General features: G+C 43.5%; 1 protein-coding gene across 4 annotated transcripts in view; it reads left to right on the top strand.

Moving 5' to 3' along the window:
• Positions 1–2,076: 2,076 nt before the first annotated feature.
• The window catches only part of MITF (melanocyte inducing transcription factor), a 108,118-nt gene continuing 86,627 nt past the window's right edge, over positions 2,077–23,567 (top strand). The window contains exon 1 of one of the 4 annotated variants that reach the window (XM_082060065.1): positions 2,077–2,411. In XM_082060065.1, the coding sequence (XP_081916191.1) occupies positions 2,308–2,411 (104 nt within the window). In that variant the 5' untranslated portion in view covers positions 2,077–2,307. Of the gene's footprint in view, positions 2,412–10,929; positions 11,168–21,289; positions 21,314–23,567 lie in introns of those variants that run through there. The other 3 variants (XM_082060066.1, XM_082060071.1, XM_082060069.1) reach the window with 3 other exon arrangements.

Genomic DNA, 23,567 nt, shown 5'->3' with positions numbered 1-23,567 from the left:
ATTTGGTGTTTGACAAATGACCTTTCTGTGTTTTGCTTTTTGCTTTGCTAAATGGGATAATTGTTCTTGCTCTCCTCCCTAAAGCAGCTTCACATCCATGACTGAAAAACACTCAACAGAGCTATACAAAAATCTAGCTATGTAGAAGAGCTATAAAGAATCCAAAACCCTGCATCAAAATGATAGTCACTGCATCTCTATTTTCACCTAATATATATTTTGGGTTTAATTTAATTTCTTTGTGGCAAACTGCAATCTTGGAATGATAGGATTCAACTTTAAGCAACATGTTTGTTTTGGGGCGTGCTTATGCATTAGTATGCTGCTTTGGTACAGTGCAAATATTGTTCCTTCATTGTGAAAGATAAAATATATAAATGCAAATGACATCTATCATGAATAGAAGAAAGCTTTGTATGACACAGCAAAACAGTGTGAAGGTCCCAATTAGCCCAGGAGCAATGACAAATTGCCCCCATCTGAGCACCAAATACAAACTTTGTATTGCAGAGAGGGGGGATGAAAGAGAGAAGTAAAAGCTTCATGGCCTGATGAAAAGAAAGCCAGCTACTCCTCTCCCTGCGAGAAGCTGCGGTATCTCAAGTGAAGCAGCATTGCCTAGGACAGATATTTGCATACTAGATCTTTGCTCTTTAGAACTAGCGCTATAATTAAAACAGAGCTGAAAGCTCATAAGCTGAACATTTCAAAGGGCAGAGAAGAATATCTCATTTTTACACCTGGAAAAACAGAAGCAAAGTCCCTAGAAATAGATTAGTCCTGTTCTTTCCTTGCATCAAATCATGGAGTGTTTCTTTACTCATGATAACACAGTTTGTCAAAAACACTCCCTAACCCACAGAAGCTCAGGCTGTAAATGCAGCTTAGCAGTGGGTTTTTTCTAAGTTGTTTTTGTTTGTTTGTTGGTTGCTTCCCCCCCCCAAGCACTGTTAGCAAGCCTACTCCCTTGTCAAGCTCTCCCAGCCATCTGCCAATGTGGGCTCAAAAGAACATTCTTCAGGGCCTTATCCAATTTGTTGTATCTGATTCATTAAAGCAATTACTCTTGCTATTAAGTCATTGCTTGGCGTTTGGCAGCTGCATAATTATCTGGGACATGAATTTCTAAACCAAACTAAAATTCTGGGGTTTATTTCATCAAATCTCGCATAGTCATATAGGAGCTGAGGTCGTTGCTGTCCCAGCATGAGCATCTGTGTTCCCCTGATTCTGTTCTTTCTGGGACCTGGTGCCTATTGTGGTTATGATGGAATCTGGCAGAGGTGCTTCCTAACTCTGTGTTCAAAGACTATGTGTTCTTAGTTTTCTAATCCTGCAGGAGCCAAGCTCAAAGACAAGGTGTCATTAACAATTTTCTGCTGCAAATAATTGAAGCCCAGCTGGCTCTCAAATGTTTAATTTTATCGTATCTTTCTTTGCAATGTTTATAAGCTTTTGCCTATTTATAAATGCACATAAAGTTTGAAGGAAGCCTCTTAGAGCTATAAATTCTCATGTTGAGAATTAATTCTGAAAAGTGCAAACAATCCTGGGATGTGAATGCCCATCACTTTTGTACCTGGCAAAATAAACTACTCTAAATGTCTCACCATTCGTTGCCCCTATATCTTCCTTGTTTGCGTTCAGACCCATCACACCCTCCTCTACTTAACCTGACCCCCACCTCCATCTCTAAGCCGGCTCCTAACAAGGCCAATGCCCGAGTCTGAAGCTGCACGGGGGTGCTGTTCTTCTGGACGCCTGCTGCTACATTTAACCAGACCCTTGGCCAGACACTTGCAAGGCTGTGATGATGAAAAGCCCTTTGTGTTTCTACCTTCCCTCGCCCGTGTGGCAGGGGTCAGCTGTGGGTAGGGCTCAGCCGAGCCCCCCGCGCCGTCGCGGAGAAACACTTTGCAGAGCGGGAGCATCGGACGGTGCGATCCCGCCCTCCGCTCCTGTGCAGCCGAGGGCAGGCGTGACATCACGCGCGGCACCGCTGACAACACCGTGTCGTCAGGGCCGTGTGACGTCAGACTCGGGGGCAGGGAGGGGGCGGCAGGTGGGGGCACGGCTGGGCTGGGCTGGGCTGCGCTCGGCGCCCCCGCCTGACAGCGGTGGGCCCGGCGCGGCCCGGCGGGAGTTGTAGTGCGCAGCGGGCGGAGGCGGCCGGGCCGGCCCCGGGGCGGACTACAAGTCCCAGGCGGGGCGGGCGGCGGCGCTGTGTGTGTGCGGAGCGGGCGGCACGGCTGGGCTCGGCGCGGCGGTCACCTCCCGTCTCTCCCTCTCGCAGCGGCGGCGGCGACGATGCAGGCGGAGTCGGGGATCGTGCCGGACTTCGAGGTGGGCGAGGAGTTCCACGAGGAGCCCAAGACCTACTACGAGCTGAAGAGCCAGCCCCTCAAGAGCAGGTGGGACCGGCGGCGGCCCGCACGGCCGGGTGGAGGACGCGGTGCCCCCGCGCTGCGGGGCCGGGGCGGCGCGGCGGGTCCCGGCGCTGAGTCAGCCGGTTTGGAAAGGCTGAAACACCCCCCCGCGCCCAGGGGAGGCCTCCTGCGCAGCGGGGCGGCCATTTAGTGCTTCCTGCCATAATAGCGGCGTTGTTGGGCGGGAGGGCGGGCCGGGCCGGCCTTATGTAAAGGGCATTGTTGGCACCGCGGGGCCTCGCTGTCACGCCGGGGGAGCCCCCGCGGGCTCGGCCGGGGGGGGACAAGGCACCGGCGTCCCCGGCCCCGCGGTGGTTCCGCCGCTGCTCACTCCCCTCGTTCCCCCCGGCAGGTGCGGCGGCCTCGGGTGGGGTCAGCGCGGACCTGCGAAGTTGTTGCAAGGTCTAGCAGCATGCAAGGTCGTTTGGTGGTGGTTTTTTTCGTTTGAATTGAGAGCAGGTTTGTTACTTGTAATTGCCTGGGGAGTGGAAACTTTTGCCTAGGTACGTCACTTTCTCCCTAAAGTATTTTTTTCCCCGAGATACACGCTTTATTCTTATCTGGAGCGGCTGCACCGTGTAGATATGGTCTTTAAAGGGAAATAAGGCGGTGTGTGTTTCTCGCCCTTGCGGGGTGTTAGGTACCTGCTTTCTGTCCTAGCACCGCCAGAAGAAAGCAAATGCTCTCCCGCGCCTGGAGTGTCTACCTTGTCAGCCGTGGCATGTTTCTTCCTCTGCGTTTTCATTCAAAGTGCTCTGTTGGTAACGACCCTCCATTTCATCACAACATTCTGCTAAGCCTTGCTCAGTTGAACGTAAGGTCATTGCTGAGAGGGCATCTTATTTGTAAGCAAGTCTGTTGTTAGCCTGTCCTTATATACATGGGTTTTAGTTTTGAACAATGCTCTTCGTATGTCTGTGCGTGCCTTTGAAAATGAAAAAGGAATGGGAAGGTAAATATTAAAAAAAAAAAAAGTGTTAGAATGAGCTTAGGTTTTACTGCTTATCAGACAGACTTCAAAGTAGAGAAATGAATTTTTGATCATGCTCTGAATATTCAAGAAACATAGAAGATCTTGTAAAACATGTTAAAAATTCTGTCACTGTTGCAAGGACTGGCAAAGCTGGGGCTGCCTCCTGCACCTTGTCTTCACAGCAGCCTTACCTCACACTGAGCCCTTGGTATTGCCAAGAGGTGGTGAGCAGAGTGGTGGTGGTGATGTGCAGCATTTGACAGCCTGACAGGCCAGCCAACCAAACCAAAGCTGCCAGAACTCCCCTGCCCTCCACCTTTGTGCAGGGAAGTTGCCATTATCCAGGTAATTAGCTGGGAGCCAGGCTAATGTGTGGGGAGAGGACAGTGCAGAGAAGATGGATTCAGCAGCAGTGGTGGGTTTCAGCTGTGATGGAGGCATCAGCGAGACCCACAGGGCTTTGGCTTCAGTGCCTACGTCACTAGTGGAGTGCAGCAGTCAAGAGGTAGATCGTGGAGCTCTCAGGCCTCGTGCTGTCAGGTAGCTCTGTTTGCACCAGCCATGGGTTCTAACTGGTGTGCAGTTGTCCCTTTATGGTGTTGTTCCCTTTGTAGTCAGCAGTTTGCCTGTTTCTTCAGATGGTGTGGACATGGAACTTAGATACTAGGTCTGCATTTGACCTTACATAGATGTTCCAACTGCTTTTAATTCCTGTGACTTGATACTTTGGGACTGAAATGCATCTCTGTGTTGTTCATTTCTCTCAGGGGGAAGTGAATAAAGATACTCAGTAATGAAGCACTGGAGTATTTGGCTATCTTCTAAATATCACTTCAATCTTTCCTAGACTGATTTGCCCCAGGATGTTCTCGCCTGATACTCCTGTAGAGCCAACACTTTGGGTCTAAGGGCACCCTTGTGCAAGTCATCCAGAGATCCTGGTGGTGCCTCAGGCCAACATCTGTTCTGGTGTTTCCAGGAGGGCTTGTTGGGAGGAGAAGTGACCAGTTTGCCTCAGTCTGCCTCCCTGTCCCTCCACACGTACGCATGCATACGAGAAGGTGGAGCCCTGAGGGTGGAATAACAACCCATGGTTTTTCTGACAGATAGCAAAACAGACATGTTAACCTCAGTGTGGGTCCTGCCCAGCTCGTGTACAGCTTTTACCTCTAGGTAGAGTCTCACTTGTCTTCCTGGCCTTGTGGGAGGTGAAGAAGCAGAGAAGCCAGGAGCCCCTGCCAGGTCCGTATAAACCTGTCCCTGGAGACAGGCTGATAAAAATTAATGATAACGGGAGGCAGAAGTTGCTCACGAACCTGTTTATTTCATGATGTGCAGATCGTAATCTCAGAGGACTTCTGTAGTCCCTCAGCTTTGCTCAGGCCTGAAACCAGTCTGACTGATGATTAGCGAGGGAATCAGACATCACCATGCTGCTTTCTCTTGTGGATGTAAATCAGGAGTAATTGCAGAGCAGTCAGTGCAAAAGCACCTGGTCAGCGTGGTGTAGTGATGGGACTGTGGCCATGGGAATTGCTTTCTTGTCTCCATAGCCTTGCTCTGAAAAGGTGCCGGGAAGCAGACAAACCAGAGGCAATAAGCTGATGTTAGAAGATGAGTCTAAATAGCAATCTGCTCTTTTCCCTGGTGAGAACTGCTGATTTCCTAGCAACGTTCAGGGCTTTCTCTCACCTTTTCTAATGGTAAGAGGTGAGAAGCATCCTCGGCTTACTCAGAGCAGCTGAAATTATAAGTACATAGAAAAAGCCATCCAGCTCAGAAATATATAAGAATGCCAGTGTTCTGAACCAAGAAGAAACTTTTTTTTTGTTGCCCAGTTTAACTGAGCCCTGCTGATATTGCTGTCCTACTTCCTCCCACATTGCTTGTTTCCAAAATATATGACATCCAGATAAAGATTTCTCCTCTTCAGTGTGCCCTCACAGTTACTCCATCCATATTTCATAATTCAAGTCTGCAATCCAAAGCCGCAAGGGGTCCAATAATAAAAGCTTTTGCTGTAAATACTGTACTGACTTAGGCCAAGCCACAATTGAATGCTAGAGGCCAAGGAAAAATGTGAGCCCAGCAAAAAGCTTTAATCACAAGGGATGGAGAGAACACATGGGGCTGAGATACATCAGTTCCAATCGTATTTTCTAAACCCCTCGTACTCATGAGAAGTTTGCTTCTTGTGTTAAGTGCTAGACGCATTTCATGGTTCTCTGGAATTTGCTGTGGTTGAGTGTCTTTGAAAACTGAGAAGATGTTTCAGTTGCTTTGGTTTCTCCAGAGTCACTTTTCACTGTGGGAGGAAACTGGGCTGTGTGAGTAGCCAGTAAGACGAGATTGGTGTTTTTTTCTTCACATTCATACTTTAGTCCTCTCCTGCCATATTCCCAAAGGATAATAGTTTTAATTTATAAATACTTGTGCTTAAATATGTATGTGTTTGTGTAATGAGCAAGTAAATAAGTTTTCGGGTAGAAGCAGTGCACAATGAAATCCATGGGGTTTTATTTTTAGGCAATCATTCGAAGAAAATAATCAGTTATTACCAAAAGTAATCACAGATCCTGACGTGCCTGCATGCTGTCATCAGGGCACTGCAGGTTTAAGTTAGATTTATTGTACTACTGATGTAGATTATTTAAATCATTTGACTTACTAAAGTGATATTTTGGATATCAAACTGTTATCTGGAAGTAAAGACTTTCCAGTCTGCCTTTGTACAGGGTGATCAGAACTGAACCAGATGTGCCAAATGCAGCAAAAATTTCTGTATTCAATTGCTTTTCTCTGTGTTTTGGTTCTTTGTAATGTATGTCCATTTGGATGGCACACGCAACCTAGCAAATGCCAGCAAATTATTGTCAGTTGTAATTTTGCTGCCTTGTTCTTAATAAAACCATGTACTTAGCATAAATAGCAGCAATTTACCTCTGTTTTCTGTTGCCCTTTCCCAGCTTACTTATTTTCAGCACCTGAATGATTCAGTTACTGAAGTATTTTTAGTGGAAAAAAATATTTAGAAATGCTTTTAGGTTGCATGTTAGTTTTTTAGGAAGCTTATTCTTACTTTATGAGCAATAACATTGAGATGTAGAGTTTGTCATTACTAAAGCAGTGGTGTTTTTGTAAAATTCTCATCATTCCTGGTGTGCAAATGCTTTTTTTTATGTAAGCCTTCAATATTTTACTTTTATCAGGTAGTACTTCTCTATCCAATTAGGATCCTCTGTAAAGTTCTCCCTTTTTTCTCTTCGGGTGCTGTGCTGAACATTGAAGTCTCAATTTAGTAAAAACTTCCCTTTTAATACACAGTGTTTGTTGAGGAAATATGAATCTCATCAGATAGACACACATTTTTGAACTGCGTACCTACTCTGGAGCCAAAGAGGACTTCTTGAAAGTGCCTTAGTCTGCAGATGATCACATTTAATTTTGTAAATGAACTTTGCAGTGTGATTAAATTTGAACTTGATTACATTAGGCTTCTCAACATGGAGTTTGTTCCTTATTGGAGGTAGTCTTTTCGTATTACTGCTATTTATGGATCTTATTCAAGTGTTTTATATTCTGGTTGGGTTCTGCAATGCAGTTTGTCCAAGCTACTGCTTATATCTGTTCCAGTTGTGCAAGAAGTGGAAAATATCCTTTATTTAGAACAGGCCACGTGTGCTTGCGTCCAGGAACCATGTCTGTGCGTTTGAAAAAAAAAAAAAAAAAAAGTATTTTGGAAGAACAGATTTAATTTAAAAGTTCCTGAAATATTTTTCCGTCTGTTACAGAGGAACATTACATATTTCAAACTAGCAGGTAGTAATAGCCGAGTTTAAAGTGATACGTAGGCAAGCACTGACTGAAGTCCATGGTAAAAGTCTGAACCGGTGTCAGTGGGAGTAGAGCTAAGCCAAAAGTACATCTTTGAAATCTCCCCGGTAATGTTTAAGTGAGTGAGTCAATAATCCCATGCTTTTTGTGCACCTCAAATTTGCTTTACTGGGAAGGAAATCCTCGCCACATCTTTTTGTACTCTTTTATTTTTGAAAACAGTCTTAAAAGGAAAGGCTGCAATTGGAGTGTCTGTTGTACAAACATGTGGAGACAATAAGCGATATTTCTTTGTATTTCTTTATACTGGGAGCCGGCGCTGCTCCCTGTCTGTAGCAGAGCATTCTCGATGGTGAGAGATCCTGCTTGACCTTTTCTCTTCTGCAGAACTCTCGCTCTGTTATTTGCAGTAGGTCTTTGCTATTTAGCGAGGAAACAGAAATAGCCCATGAAATTCAGTTCAGCACTTGCTTTGATACGAGCTATTGAACATCACCTTTTTGCTTCCCCAGCCTGTTTCCTTGAGAGGGTTTTGTTCAGCTGCCAGGCTGATCAGAGCGTGCACAGATATTTGGAGGCTGAGCTGACTGCACTGACTGTGCACCTTTTAGCATGCATATGTGTTTTCTTTTTGTTTATTTGGACTGCTGGCTGTATTAGTTGTGTGTAAGCACATATGCACTCTGAATGAAATCAATCCATACCTTTCTGGTGAGCAGGAAGCTTCCCTAGCTGGCTACTATTGATTTATGGAATCCAGGTGATAATTTGAATCAATGTATTCTTTTGCCTTTTAAATGGCTGCTAATAAACCGAGGCAGCCCTACTGATGGATAGCTGGGGTGCCCTGGTACTGTGTGTAGGGGAGATAATTTCACAAGCTTCTGGACCTGAATTTTTGGGGCTGCTGTGGATCTGTCAGTTGTCAGTAACAAGTCATTGCAGAGCTCATTCTGCGCTGTGTATGCTTTTATTTTGCACTTAGGGTGATGCATCAGAGGTCCTTTCTGGCATGGTCGGGTGGCAGCGTGACTAATTCCTGCTGTATGGTTTGGTCAGTATCTAGAAGAAAACTGGGAAACAGAAGCAGAAGAGACTTGCAAATGCATTATTTTATAAACAAATTCAGCCTCTCACCACATTCTATGATTAAAAGTTTAATGGGAAGAAATCTGTACAGCTGCTTAAAAATAAGCGTACAGGAGAAACCTGTTCTGACACTTACTATGCTGTCCTTCTGTTTCTAGGTTTGCTTTCCAAAGCAACATGCTCTAAGATTTTGAAAATTAAACAGAAGGAATAATTTTCTGTTTACTTTTCTGCTAAAAATTCAAATTGTGTGTTGGCTGTTAATTGTCTTCCGAGAACTATCTGCTGTTGCAGTGTTGAGAACAAAATGAAAGTCCAAGTTCATTAAGCTGGTTAGGCTCTTGGCCATTATTGTCTGTCTCGTTCTATTTTGGATTCAAACAGTTTTTGAAATACATTTGTTTTAGCATTTTTTGTTTGGTAAAATTCACTGTTCTTTAATATCATTTTTGCTGTAACAACAACAACATGATTAAGCATCATGGCATGGCAGATTTTGCTGGACAGTTAACTCTCGCATTGCTATCTTAGTGCACTAGAACTATAATAATTTTATTTATTTTTTTGTAATAATCCCAGCAGCTGAGCAGGGACAGCACAATTTTTGGCTTGCATGTAGTTTTGCATTTCATTTCATGCTGAGGAAAAACAGCACAGGAAAAGGAATGTTGTTGCATATTCATAATATAACAGTGCTGCTGGTTTAGTTGCAACAGCTGTAAAAAAGCTGATGCTGCTTTGAAAGTCAAGATTGAAATATCTAGGTTCACAGGAACCGTAGGCTTTAATGCAGTCTGAAGCAGGTCAGCCTGTCCTCCAGCCCACCTCAGAGTTTGGAGTTACATGCAGTTGTCAGTGTTAGACAGGCCAAGGGCCCTTGGTGCTTTAGGTGGATGCTGTGGATGGCCACTAGCAATTTTGGGATGCCTTTTGAAAGGGCTCTCCTCTGGCTCAATATCTTTGGCCAGAATTTCATCTTGCTATTTGCATAAGCTTTTCAATTGTTGCTGTCTGTGGGCTTCACCTGAAAATGAGCATTTCAAAGAGGACAAAGGAATGTCCAAGTGGAAGAGGACGGTGTGGGCATCACTGTACAAGTACAAAAATGGTGAGAATTAATACGGAAGGCTTGCAGTACAACTGCTAGCTAATACTTTAACCACTAATAGTGCCTTTGGATCGAGCTCATTTTTTCTGGTAACATCTCTGCTGCAAGGGCTGCTGTACTGTTTGTGTTAGCAGCTTTCTGCCAAGCATGCAAGCCAGGGTCTGGTGGTTTATAGCTTTTTCTTCTTCCGTGGTAAGTGATTATGTAGAAAGGCTCTGCAGGCTCCCTGTGCCCTGACCTGCTGCTCACAGCTGCTATGTGGACTAGACTGGCAGGTTGAAGGGCAAAAATGTGTTGCTGTGATATATAATTACTACTTCTAGCATGAGCCAACAGAGCTGCTTGCTGTGATGATTGTTACGTGTGCTGCTATGTAAAACAGAATGCAAGTTTAATGTAGGGTTTGGGCTAGTATTTTAATGTTGTAATTAACAGCTTCTAACCGTAAACAAGTTTTTTTTAAATCAGTTCCCATGAAGATTATTCCTTTACGATGTAGGCGGACATACATTTGCAGATGTGGAGTTTATGAATTCTGTATTACTTCTAGAAATGAGCATCACGAACAAAAAAATACCTCTTTTTCGGACCCTTTTTCTCTTAATTTAGAATACCACATGTACGGTGTCAGGTGGCTGGAGATCAGTCCTGCAGTCGGTATTTCACAGGGACATTTCAGCCAAGGGAAACAGTCGCATTTGCGACAATGCAGCAGTTCCCTTTTCTCGGAAGAACTGGATTCATCCTTCTTAAATGTTCCTCAAAAGACGGTGATCTAGTTTCACAGGTACGTTCTGTCTCTGTTTGCGCTGCTCTTTTGACACAAAACGGGCATAAACCCACCTGAACTGGCTGCTTGGGCTGGAGTGGCTGGATGGAGGTGGGGGCGGGGGGGTGCTGTTTTTCTCAGAGCATCTTCTGAGATAGTTTGTGAAGAGACCACTGAAGTTGTGAGGAGCAGGAGGAGGAGGTTCGTGTCCGTTCAGACCTACAAAGCCAAGATTTGTCTGTGGGCAAGGATTTCATGCCTGGTTTGGCCTACAGTTACATTAAAGAATTTATTTATGATGAATACTGTGAGAAACTGACTTTATATGGTGAAAATTAGTGTTTTTGGTATCTAGAAAGATGTTGACCAGCTTTGAGACATGTAGGTGCTGGAAGTTTGCCAAGTTTAATGTGTTTAAAGTGTTACGCCAGTAGCAGATACTGTATTGTCAAAGCTTTACTGTAGCCCTAGGGTCCTGAGACACCATTTCTTGTCTTTGCAGTTGGTGACAACACAAACTGCTGTATGAATGGTAGAAGCCTAGTAGGGAGAGGTGTTGGGATCTGGAGACTGGAGAAAAGTAACAAGAAGAAGTGGGAACAGCTGGAATGTCCCCAACAAGGACTCTTCAGAGAATGGAGACAGGAATGATGAATGCTTGTTACTAATCTTATTCCCAGCCATCCTGTTGCAACGTGTAAACACATTTCTTTATAGGAATTACAGTGATACTTTCTGGAGAAGCAGCTAGCTAGGAAACGTGGGATGGAGCTGAATCGTCTGGGAACTCTTTTGGGGTGAGAAGATGGGAGCAGACTTTGGAAGCTGTCAGATGGCAAGAGATGAGGAATATGGACAAGTGTGGGTTGTGATCCTGGAACGGAACGTCGAGCTGGGAAGTCAGAATAATATCATAGAGATGGAAAAGGATCATTGAGATACCGAAGTCGGAGAGCCTGGCTGAATATGTGCATATTTACTGTTTCCTTTAAGGATTCTTTGGGTTTTATCTAAATAAGGGAGGAGAGAGTTTGTATAAAATACGACTGACTTTGGAAATGCTTTTTCTGAATGTGTGACTGCATGGTAATACCATATGCAGCTGTAAAGCCAAACTGGGAATACAGAGGCAGAGGGAACAAACCAAACCCTTTTTATAATGTTTGTGGACTTCAGCCTGAATTAATAACAGTTGCAACTTGAGAGAATGAAATAAGAATGATATTGAGATGTGTACACATGCAGGAGGGGATAATTTTACAGAAAAGCAAAGGGAAAAACCTCTTTTGGGCTGTTCATTGGAAGCTGGAAAATGGAGTTTGAGGAGGGTGTGTGGCTCTTGCAGTGGGTCGCCTGGGGTGCCATTAACTACCATGTTTGGGTTTCTGCTCAGTCTAGCGAGTTTTATTTTATTTGTACCAAATATTTACAATTATGCCCAAGCTCAGCCGTGCTAAAGCCACATCCCAGATGTCAGTCTGTCTAGTGGCATAGTTCAGAGGAGTTGCTGGGACCATTTATTTATTTATTGCTGTTGTAACACGAAGGTTGCTATCTGATAAATAATTATTCCACCCTTGGAGAAGGCACATTGTAAATCTGTTAAGCTGCTCCTTTGTTTGTTAGGCTTGTGCATAATGAGTTTGGAATTTAAGATTAGTAGTATGCTGTGCAACTGCTCATTTTGTGACCTCATCCTCCTCCTCGGCTTGCCTGCCTGTCCACCTGTCACATCCTGTTGGGCACCTAGGGCTATATTCACAAGGAGAACTTGGGTTTAGTGTTGCATCATCTCATTTTTATGTGTTCTGCTGCCTAGTGGAACTTAAAAGAAAAAAAAGGGTAGGTGTCTAGGTCCCTCATAGAACGCATGGGGGAAAGGAAAGGTGGCTTCAAAGAAGGCTTGTGAAAACTGGCATGTGGAGTGGGGGATTGCCTGAGCCAGCCAGCAAAGGGTGTACGAGGCTGGTGTTGGTGTTGAATGCTGTCCTTTGAAGACTTGGTTATCTGGTCTAGGTGAGCTGTTGCTAAACTTTTCTTGGAGCGGTGTGCCAAAGAGAGGTCTGCTCTTTCAGAGGCAAGGAAGAACAGGTAGTACATCACCACCCTATTCCAGCTTTATCTACTTGAGACACAAGTTTTGAGTTCCAGTCCTGTCTGTGACTCAAAACATGGGATTGAACATGTCCACCACCCATTGGAGTGCCCAAACCAATAAACCATGGGCTTTTTGAAATGTCTCTTTTGCAGAAGCTGGTCCATTTTGCCTTTTATAGTATTAATTGAACTGGTAGGGGCAGGAATGTCTTGGTGTAACACCAGAGAGTGAGCATTTGCCTGGGATTGTTCCCACCTTGCTCCAGAAAATAGTTGTTTGTACAAAGTGGAGCAGCTCTACCAGGAAACAGGGAAGATGTGCTCAGAAATTAGACAGTTTTCAGCTCCATCTGTTTCTAACAGGCAGTTGTCCAAATCTCTGTAATTGGGGTCACAGCATGAAGTATGGGGACGTGTTTGAAATAGGAGTGGTGATATTTGGGGCACAGGTAGTTGGATTAAGGGAAAATGTCTTTAAGGTTGTGGGAACCAGAGATTCCTGAACTGCTGCGGGAGGACAAGGAAGTTGAAGGGTGGTGTGAACTCTGGTACTGGTGGCCAAAGGGACTCTCCGACTGCTATATATTGATGAGGAGGCAGCCAGGCATAGGTTGGATATTAACAGTGAAGACAAGTATACATCAATTCTCGAGAATGCTTGATTTTTTAGGAATGTGAAATCTTTCATGCTGCAGCAAGAGAAGCTTGCATCTGTGTAGAAGTAGGTTATTTCAAAGGAGTAAAGTAAGGCGGGAGATAAAATCACATTTTTTTTATTTAGCTTGTTGCACAATTTATAGTTTCAATCAAATTGCAAAACTATTCTGCAAGTGATAATTTGGTTTCCAGCTAATACAGCTTTTGATACTTACTGTACAAAGATGTACTGTAGGAGCTGCTCACGCTCAAGATGCTGTGGGCCGGCAAGGACTTTTTCTGTTTTTCAAGTGTGGTGAGTAATGTTGAAAAGCATGAAATGGATCTGCTTGTTATGAGGATTTTGGAGGCACTGGAGCTGCCCCTGCAAAGAAAACAGGGCTGGCTGGAAGAGGCCTGGTGCTGCTGCAGGTTTGCAGAGCTGGGGAGGGTCTTTCTTTTTGGTATTTCATAGAGGAATGGGTCACCCTGCCTTTACAGCTTTCTGGGTGAGGGAGAGATCCCTCTGAGTAGGCAGTAATTGCTGTCTTTCCAAAGGAGTCCTCGTTTGTGGACGAGACTGCTAATTATCCCTCAGCCTTTCTAATGAAGGTGCTTGTAAGAGCTTTGCTGGCGTACTGTGATCTCTGTAGCTCAAAATTTCCCTCCTCTGGGTCTGCAGTGTGCGCACTGATCTCTTGCACCCAGCTGGGGGGTGTGTGTCCTCTTGGGTCTCAGGTGGGATCTTAGGGACTTGCTCTTTGAAACTGTTGACCGTGTGGCCTTTTGCCTTGCAGCACCACCTGAGACTATAAATAGAGCTGCAGAGGAACAGGTCCAGTGAGCTCATGTTCCGTTTTGCTGGGCTGGGTGTCGTGCTGCATCCCACATCAAAGGAGGCTCATGAGAAGACGTGGCTCTTGCAGGCAGCTGGGACTTGGGGCACCTCTAGGGGGGCTGCAGCCTCACCTGGCAGCCCCACTGTTTCACACCCAGAGCTGCTTCTGGGCAGCTGGGGTTTTGCAGCTGTTTCAGGTGGTCACAGAGACAGGGGCACATGGAAGGTGGCAGGTCCTGCTCCCTCAAAGGATGGCGAGAGCATCGGCACAATGTTCAGCAAGTCACGGTGATGCTCTTCTTTGTGCCATCCTGGCTGGCTAATGTGGGAAACCAGCGGTTACCCCAGCAAGACACATATTAATGATCTAAAAAATAAATTATTTCCTACAGCTCCTCCTGTTTGCTCATTTGCCTGTTTTCTCATATCATTTTTCGAGCGTGCTATGAGCTGGATGATGGTACTGGTTTGTATGGTTACCAGTCTCATCCCCTGCTATCTGATAACTCCTGCCCTGTTGCTATGAAACGTTTTAGTGAGATGCTCTGTAGAAGGGATGAATATCCATCTGTAACCGCTGAGATATTTTTCCATGGCTCATCTCTTCCTGATCTTTCTGATGAGTTTTCTAATTCTGCTGTTGGTGGATTTGAATGATTTTTGGTGTTGTCGTACAACCATCTGATGTGTATTTCCCATAAGTAACTTAATACCTTAGCACTGAGGCTTGTTGAATAACACCATGCAGAAAATCGTAGTATCTGTCCTTGTCTCTTTTCAGTGATTTTATTTTTTGTGGCAAAGACTTTCACAGCTCTTAAAATTCCACTTCTGTAATCACTATTTAATAATCTAAGACAGTGTTCTCTATATTTAAGAGCTATAGAATCAGGCTGTGCTTTGGAGAAATGCTAAATTTGGCTGGTTGCAGAGTCATCCGCAGTACATAGCTTGTTCAGTAGGTGCTGTTTCGCTTCTTGTAGTGCTGTAGGGGATGCCTGGCTTTGGGAGCTGTGTGGTAGAAATGCAATTCCTCCTTCTCCGGTAGCATGGGGAGAAATACATGGTAGAACTAGGAACTGTGTGCACTCTATTTGGTGGCACTTACAGTTGCAGAGCACACCTGGCAGCAGAAAGATGGGTGCTCTAGAACTGTAAGATTGTATTGATTGTGTTGCATTTCTGCTGGAACAAAAATATAACTGGCTCAGCATTTGCACTTTCCACTTGTGTATTGTTTTCTCTTTATTTTGTGTATTTAGAAAACGCTCTGCTCTGCAAACTGCTGGTTTAGTATTTTCTGTGGAATGAAAACCATCTGGATAATTTAACTGAATTTTATCGAAGTTTTTGGCAACAGGCTCTTTTCTGTTTCCTGGCATCTTGTTAGATGAAGATGAGAATTCGAGTTAAAATGTAGGGAGGAAACAATGTGCTGGTTTATGATCTGGAATTTTAGAAACAACTTGGGCTTGTTTGAAGTTGTAAAAGTAATCAAAATATTAAAATGATATAAAGTCTCTCCCAAAAACATTCTTCCTGAGCAAATGCCTGCCATAGACTTTTTTCTCCCCAGTGTACTTTGAATCCTTGGCATAGTGGGAGCTGCAAGCACCCAGCGTTCATGCCGAGGCTTCTTTTGAAAGAGATCAGACTTAAGCATATGTTTAAAGACTTCCCTTGATCAAACCCCAGTTCAGCAAAACGCTTCCTTGTATGCTCTGTTTCAGAATCCTAAATAATTCAATTGCTTTTGTACTTCTAGGTTTAAACTTGTTGCAGCCCTTGGGCTGCAGCAAACACAGGTGAGCTCTGCCTTGATCCAGCAAACATTAAGCGTGTGAACCGTGCTGCTCAAGACTATTTGTGCTTAAGTTTCAGCTCATGGTTTGAATACGTTGTTGGATAGGGAGATAAGTGTTCACCATATGGCAGGCTGTTAAATTGGATGTACTTTTTTAGCCTGTAACTGTCGTTTTCATATATTCCACTTTAGTTGAAATACTACTTAGAAAAGTAAAAAAAAAAATCCCACTAGAAAAAGATAAATGCATAATCCTTTCAACATGAGATGCAGATTAATTAACCGAATTTCAGTATAGGCTGTTTAACACGGGAAGGCCATTATCAGATTTTTCTTTCCTCACTCCTCAAGATGTAACTGTCCATTTAGTTTCTGATGTCCTGATGATAGTGTTGGCCTGTGGGTTCATTTATTTGGGTAGTGTGTTTTGTTTTGGTGGTGTGTGTTTGTTTTTTTTGGGGGGGTGGGTTTGGTGTGGGAGCCAGTGCTTGTGTGGCTCCTCTGAAAGAGGAGCTGTGTATGACTGCAGCTTTCTGGATCCAAACCAGGTTGTTCTCAAAGCCAACCACAGTGTTGTTAGTCTAATATCAAGTGTTGTGTGGACAGGTTCTGAAAATTTGGAATAGGGTTATTTTGAGCAGTCTGTTTTTTTTTGCAGTGGCTGTGCAGAATCACAGTCATTGAAGTGACACCTCTAGAGATCATCTGGTCCAACTCTGTTGCTTGTCATGTTGAGTAGGTTGCTCAGAGACATGTCTCATTGGGCTTTGAGTATCTCCAAAGACAGACACTCCACAACTCCTGGGTGACCTGTTCTAGTATTGATGACCATTACAGTAAAAAAAAAAAAGTATGTGTTTTTTTTGTTTGGGGTTTCATGGTGGTGGTTTGTTTCGTGTGGCATTTTTTGGTTTTGTTTTGTGTTTTTTTTTTTTTTTCTTTTCCCAGTTGTACATAACTGATACATAAACTGGTTTTTGACTTGCATATCACAGTATGCACAAGTTGAAGGATGCAGGAAGCTGCACACCTCCACATGTCCCCCCACCACATTACACTCCTTCAGCTTTGCTTTTCTAAGTAGGACAAGGGGAATTATTGCTCCTCTAAACTTTTGCAATCTGTCCTAAAAGCGAGTGATGGTACAGGCATAGTTAAAGACATGGTGAGCAAAACTTCTGCGTCTTTTTCGGTCTTGGCTCAAAAGCCGCCAGGTTTTCTTCCTTGTCTTGATTCAATTGTCTTTGAGACAAACTAGTTGTTTGCTCTGTCATTCTCCATTGCAGAGAGATGCAAAGCACCTTAAAACATAACGTTACATTTAATAAGCACTTCAGCTTCAGTGCGAAGGTTCTGTCCAGTGCTGCAAAACTGCACCTTGGTGTTGTTTGTGCAAAGCACTTGACAGATGCTCATCGCTTGTGATGTTATCTGGGCTGTTTAATGTGTATAGTAATTCCACGAGGCTGACTAAAATATTCCAGTTCTTTGATGCACCAGCACTAACTTGTCTTCTATGAAGACTGAAGTCGAAATTACATCTGAAATAGTAAACATGAACTTTGGCCCTTTCATGTTCTGGGATGATTCTAGAATTGGTTCCTCAGTGTTCTGTGCACAGAATACCTTTCTGTAACCTGCAGCTTCTGCCAAGTGATATTAAATAAATCTCACCTGGAACTGAGTATCTTCAGTTGGGACTGGTCTTGCCTTGGCTGTCCTGCATCATGCAGTTATCTAGGGCTGCAGTTTTCTGCAGATTGCTTTTGGCAGCTTCAAGGACCAACAAACTGGAGATCTCACAGAATTTATTCTTTAGCATGGAAAGGTTTACTGGAATTACTGGAGAAGTTTACTTCAGAGTGCCTTCCAGGGTAAAATAAAGTGTAGCTGCTAAATGCAAATCTTTAATGACGCTGTTGGTAGGAATTGGGAGTCCAGTGCTATGCCGTGCCATAGCAGTCTTAGTTGATTCACTTTTTATCAGATGTAGAAACAAACACGTGCTGACTGTACAGTCTCCAGTTTTTATTTTCTGAGGCTGCATTAATTTCTCTGTACTGTCAAGCTTTGACATGTTTGGGTAACTGGAGTTCACTGGCAATACCAAAACATGAAGTATAGAAAATGAACCATGTTTACTGTTTCAAACTTTGTTCCTTTGCATTTCCAGTAACTACTAAGAAATGAGCAAAATGTTAAGGGTGCTTTCACAGAGCAGCACTTTATAGGGAAGAGACTTGACGACTTATTGCCATCTAGAAGCTGCAAGCAAACCTGAGAACCAACAGTGTCAATGGTCCTTCTTATTTTAAATTTCTAGATGAGGATGATATCTGCATTTCTGCAGTCCTGTTGCGCTTTTCTCATGCAAAGGAATGACTTTGGATGGTAAGAAGCTGCAGCAATAGCTGCACTCCTGGGGTGCTGTAAGGCTTAGGTAGCTGTTAAGTGCCTCTGTGACAAAATTAATACCATGTTGAATGGTGGTTGTTGACAGACTTTTACTCTAGTTTTTGCCTCTACCTGTATCTCCAATGAGAGTTCTTTTTACCTCATCGCTTCTGTTTGTCTCCTGTCGTTTATTCGAAGGCTCAGTGGTGTGTACGAGAGAGATGAGGAGAACGTGGGGGTAGAGGTCTGGACATCTGCTTGCAAAGGCATCTCCAAATGCCACTTGAATATCTTGCTGCAAATGCAGAATTCTGGAGCAGGAGAAGTCTTGTCCTCCATCATCTGGGTAAAATGTGGGATCCTGAGAGGTCTCAAGCTGCTGCTTGAATAAAGCTGTTGGGGCAGTTTAACTCTGCAATGCTTAACTTCAATTAAGTTGTCAAGTTTAGCATTGCTTTAGGCATTAATAGAGTTTTACTCTCACTTAGAAATCTGGTTTAGTAATTAACCTCCACTTTATTCTGGAGTTCAGAAGGTGCTCATTCCATGCAGCAAATCAAATGTCATGTGGATTAAAACATGAAAGATATTCAGTAATGAGAAACTGAAACAAGGTAGTGCAGAAATTAGGTTATATGCAATTTACAGGGAGCTGTGCTAGATGCTGAGTTCTTAAAAACAAACAAACAAAAAAGCCCAAACCCAAATCAATGAAAAAACCCAAACAAACAAAAAAAACCTCCAACAACAACAAAAATAAACATTTTTGAAAGCACTGCCTTACATCTGCATTTGCATGGTTATGGAACGTCCTGGATTACATGGGAAATTAGTAATGAATTTGGGATTTCTGTCGTGCACTGGCTTGTTATTGCACTTGGGTTTATGGTACAGCTTCTTCTGAGATTTGGACACTGGATGGCTGTGACAGTTCAAGTGTCAGATGGTGTAAGACACAGAGACTGGGAGAAAAGTGTATGAAGATGGAGGTGCACTGAGTTCAGCTGGGTGATACAGACTTAGTTGAAATCATACTATTTTGCCTGTATTTTACATCCTATAGAGCCATTACTCTTATAATACAAAGAGAAGTGATCCCCAGGTTTTCTGGCAAGAGGACTGTTTAGCTGCTCGCAGCATTGGAGTATAGCTGTGTGCTGCTGCTCCCCTATGCAAGAGCAGAGCTGCTGTGCAAGGGGAAACAGGTTTAATTTTCCCCAGAAATTGTCAGGCTTATTGCACGTATGCATGAGTATGTGCCAGCTGGTGAGTCCCGTGCTTTCAGGACTAGACTGCTGGCGTAACACCAATTCATGTGGGCTGATTTGCCTTTGGATATAAGGTACAGGCCTTCAAACTGCACCAGTTTCTGCTGCCCAGAGGTTTTGGGGTATGAGGTAGCTTTCCTCTGCTGAATGTTGCATGCACAAAATGTTTACGCATCTTTTTTGGTCTGTGTGTTGGGGACTACATAAGAGCGTCAATTCAGAACGTGAACACAAAGGCATTTGCAGAGCGATACTGCCTGTTGTGCCTTCACCCCGTGACGTGCGTTCTCCTGTTAAAGTGCGTTTCTACCAATTCTTTGCTATTGTCCACTCCAGACTTCAGAAGTGAAGATACAGGAGGCTTGGTGTTTGCCCAGCCACCTCCTCTGTAGCTTAGAGGTGTGGAATCAGAGGCTTTGTTTTTTCTATTATTCGAGTGATTTAAGGGAAAAAGTAGTAGTCTCTTATCAGTTACTTAACTACTTAAATTCCAAGGCAGTGATGTGGGGTAAAAGTTCACCTTATGAACACCAGGAGGAGGACTCTGCACTGTGCAGGGTGTGGTTTGAACTGTGCCTGATCTCCTGCTCCAGGCTGGGACACATGGGTCATCTGTGCCTCGAGTCGCAGTCCTGCACCCTGTGCAGGAGCCGGCTGCTGAATGGCTGCAGGGAGAGTTGGTTGATGTTGCTGATTCAATGTGAAAGGACCACACATGCTCAGAAAAAAAAAGTTTTCCATCCATTTACAGAACTGACTTGTGCTGTGGCCACACAGTTACAAGACCCAACCCAGAGGAGGGTTGGGAATGAGGAATGTGGGAAGGCAGGACTCCTCCTTCCATAGCAGCTTGCAGTTATGTTGGGTTAAATGGAACATAAAATCTTACTGCTGACCTTAGGAAAAAAAAAAAAAAGCTAAAATGATGTGTGAGTTGTGCGGTGGCTGGCGTGTGGTTGGTTTTCTGTACGCAACTGAGTTTTCCTGTCTTAAAACCAGCATTCCAGTAGAAAGTGTGACAAGTACCATGCTTACATTCAGTGACATCTTTGCCACTGAGTCCAGCTTGAGTTTATATGACTGATTCCTAACATTCTGAATCTCTTAAATGAATGAGCAGTAATGCCAGTGATCTGGTAACCTGCCAGGACTCCTTTCTCGAGCTTTATGCTTACTCTGTAGAAACCACGTCCCAAATATAGTGGCTCGCTGAGCTAATGGTCTTAGGCTCAAGCATGGTTTAGTTAATTCTGTGTAATAATTTACTGATGTCAGCTATAGAGCAGTAGTTATCTGTGTGCGAAGTCCTGGTTGTTTGCAAATATGATGTAATGTAGGTTAACACAAACCTCTTTGACCGTAGACTGAGCTCAGCTGTCTCAGTACACGTTGGCCGAGGTCTAACAGCACACGTGGCTGCTGTTAAGCCAAGGTATTTTGATCGACTGCTTGAGTCCTCCTGCCACCATTGAGACCTGGAATCGCTTGTGTTGACTGCAGCTGTAACATCCAAGTCGTCCTGTGTTAATCTGTTTTCCATGGGAGACAGAAAATGTAGATAAGGGATGAAGCAGCATTACATTCTTCAAGTGTGTAGCCACTGCTGGTGACTGTGGACTAGTTTGACGGGGTACACATCTGTGTTAACTTTCAGAAGACAACATGAGACTATTTTACAGTTATTACCCACTCCAGGATCTGCACATCAATTAGGAGAGGCTGCTTACTCACGCTCCTCAAAAGTTGTGCCAAAATAGCTATTAGGTTATGTCAGAGCCCGTATTTTCATCCTGAGCAATTAATCAGAATATAAACCTTGTTTCTGCTCGGCAGCGTTGTACATAGACCTAGAACTTTGATACAAGGTACTTTGGAGCTGTGCTGATTCAAGAGGGCTCCTCTGTAGTTGGCATGCATCGGGGAAATTATTATGAAATGTGATGTTATTTTTCTAGCAGTATATCTGGGGAGCTCCAACAACAAAGTCCTCTGTAAACAGCTTTTGTTCTGCATGTTATGACTTATTCTACTACAACACTTAGAATCTCTGCTTGGGATCCAGCATCCCTTGCTGCTGGTAGGTGCGATGTGAGCATGGAGGGAGGTGGTGGGATGCTTCACAGCAGATCTGCCATCTGAGAACAAGACAGGAGAAGCAGATGGCTACAGGAGAAAACAATGAGGCAGAGCTGTCAGCATGATGGGAAGGAGTCCCAGTGTACCCACTACCTTGGTGCTGTCAAAACCCTGGTTGGTGTCCTGCCCAGGAAAGAGCTCTCGAGTGAGACTTGATGGAGAATGGTAGGGTGGGTACACTTGGAGGTACCTCTGAGGACCTTACTTTGTAAATGGGAGAAAGTGCTCAGCAGACATGGTTGGAGAAATGTGGCATTGTTGATGGCCAACTTGCAGCATTTCTAATCAAGCTTGTGATTCTGGGTAGTTGTCTGCTTGGGCAGTTGGTGGTGGTTCACTATGGCCCAGAGACTTGTGGTAGCAGAGCCCTGGAGAGCTGTAGGGTCTTATATAAGACATGATGTGCCAAGGAAGTAGCATCTGTGGAGAAGTGACAAGACCTGTTGTAGCCAAACCAGAATAATATTGTTTTTACAGATACTTCTGGTCATAGGAATCTGGAGTTCTGTCTCCTGACCTTCTAGACTACCTTCATATAAAAGCTGTCTGATAGTGCTATACAGGAGCTCCTTTTTCCAAATAAGAGAAAAGGCTCAAATGTAATCAAATGAATTATTTATACTGTGCAACACACAACTTGAGTGACGATTCTGTAAAGAAAAAAGTTCTATCACACTGATGGGAAGGCTAAGGTCTGTTTTGTAATTCTTGATCCTAATTCGTGATTTTCTGTCTCTTTTGCCAAATACCTTGTAATGTAGGGAAAACAATAATTCAGAAAAGATGGTGTATAATAAAAATAGAAGCGCTTGCTCCAACTTCTCCATATGTTAATGGCTGGATTTTCAGGCAAGAGATTCCAGGAAGGTGTGCCAGCAGTCTGAGTACCTGCTTGTGATGTGGCCTCTCTTTCCATGAAAAAGCTGTTTGGGTTGGAGACAAGGGTGAAATCATTGGGAGTGTTTGGTATCTCTGTGGATTGGATCCAATTGTGTGTGATTTTATTAGAAGAAATGAAGTATCACAATTCCTGCGGTACTAGCAAGGTTTTTGCTTCAGGAACCCTGTCTCACTTCAATTTATTTCTTCACTATTGGAAAATTCGTGGCAAGTGAATAAATTTGTCACATTGGAGGCTATCTGGAAATAGCTATAGCAGGCTAAATTACACCTTGTATCTGATTTAAAACTTTGAAAAGATCGTTTCTCTAGGGAAAGGGAGGATGGAGGCCTGGAAAAAAGTTTTAATAGCAAAAGCAGACAAAGAGATTAGGGGTCAAATACAAAATTATGATTCTGGTTTTATTCAGAGAAAAACACACAGAATTTTGATTATGATTAAATGTAGATGCTGAAACATTAAGTGGTACCTAGCCAATGGCTGTTCTCTTGGCCAATTCTGTTCCCTACTTCAAGATGCAGACCGCCTGTCCATCGTTTGACAAGATAGCTCCCTGTATTAAAATAAAATTAAACAATATGCAATGCAATACTACAAGTTTGCCTCAGGAATTTGAGTACCACTCTGGCAGGTTGGATGTCTAATTCTTTCTTTCTCTAATTATTTCAAAGCCAGGAACAACTCATCAAATCCTGGGCTAATGAATCATTGCAAATGCTTGTTGTGTTGGCAGTTACATGCCACCCAGCTTCACACTGTGTTCTGCTGCCATAATTTTAAGAAACGATTGGAACAGGGCTCTTCCCCCCCAAAAAATGTGTATCCAAAGATCTGTGAACTAATATATGCAACCCTCCCCCAGTTTATTTGTACCAAGCTGTTTGGGCAGGCCTTAATATAAGTTTTAACTGCAGATCAGGTTTAATCAAGAAATCAAAAGTTTGGATATCATTTACTGAGTAGATAAATGATCCAGTTAATCCAGAATTAATGAAAAAAGCTCATCTGAGTTTGGAGAACTCTAGCAAAGAAATCAAAATCTCCACATCTATAAGAAAGGGCTATATGGTGCCTTGTTTTAAATGGGGTATAGTAATTATCCTGTCAGTCATAAATATTAGTTTGATTTAGTGTTGAGTTCATCTTTGCATGTACAGGAGACTCGTTTATTCTCCTAATGTAGCAGATCAGTTAGATTAACTGAAATCTGTACTTCCATCAACTATTTGTCATATTTTTTTGACTCACAAAGTCCATGTCATGATGTACTTCAGTGTACATGTGTAAACAACTT

The sequence above is a fragment of the Streptopelia decaocto genome (genome assembly GCF_964273445.1).
Source record: "Streptopelia decaocto genome assembly, chromosome: 8".
NCBI classification, from domain to species: Eukaryota; Metazoa; Chordata; class Aves; order Columbiformes; family Columbidae; genus Streptopelia; species Streptopelia decaocto.
Note: the sequence above shows the minus strand (reverse complement) of the source record. Positions and strands in the feature narration are given on the sequence as shown.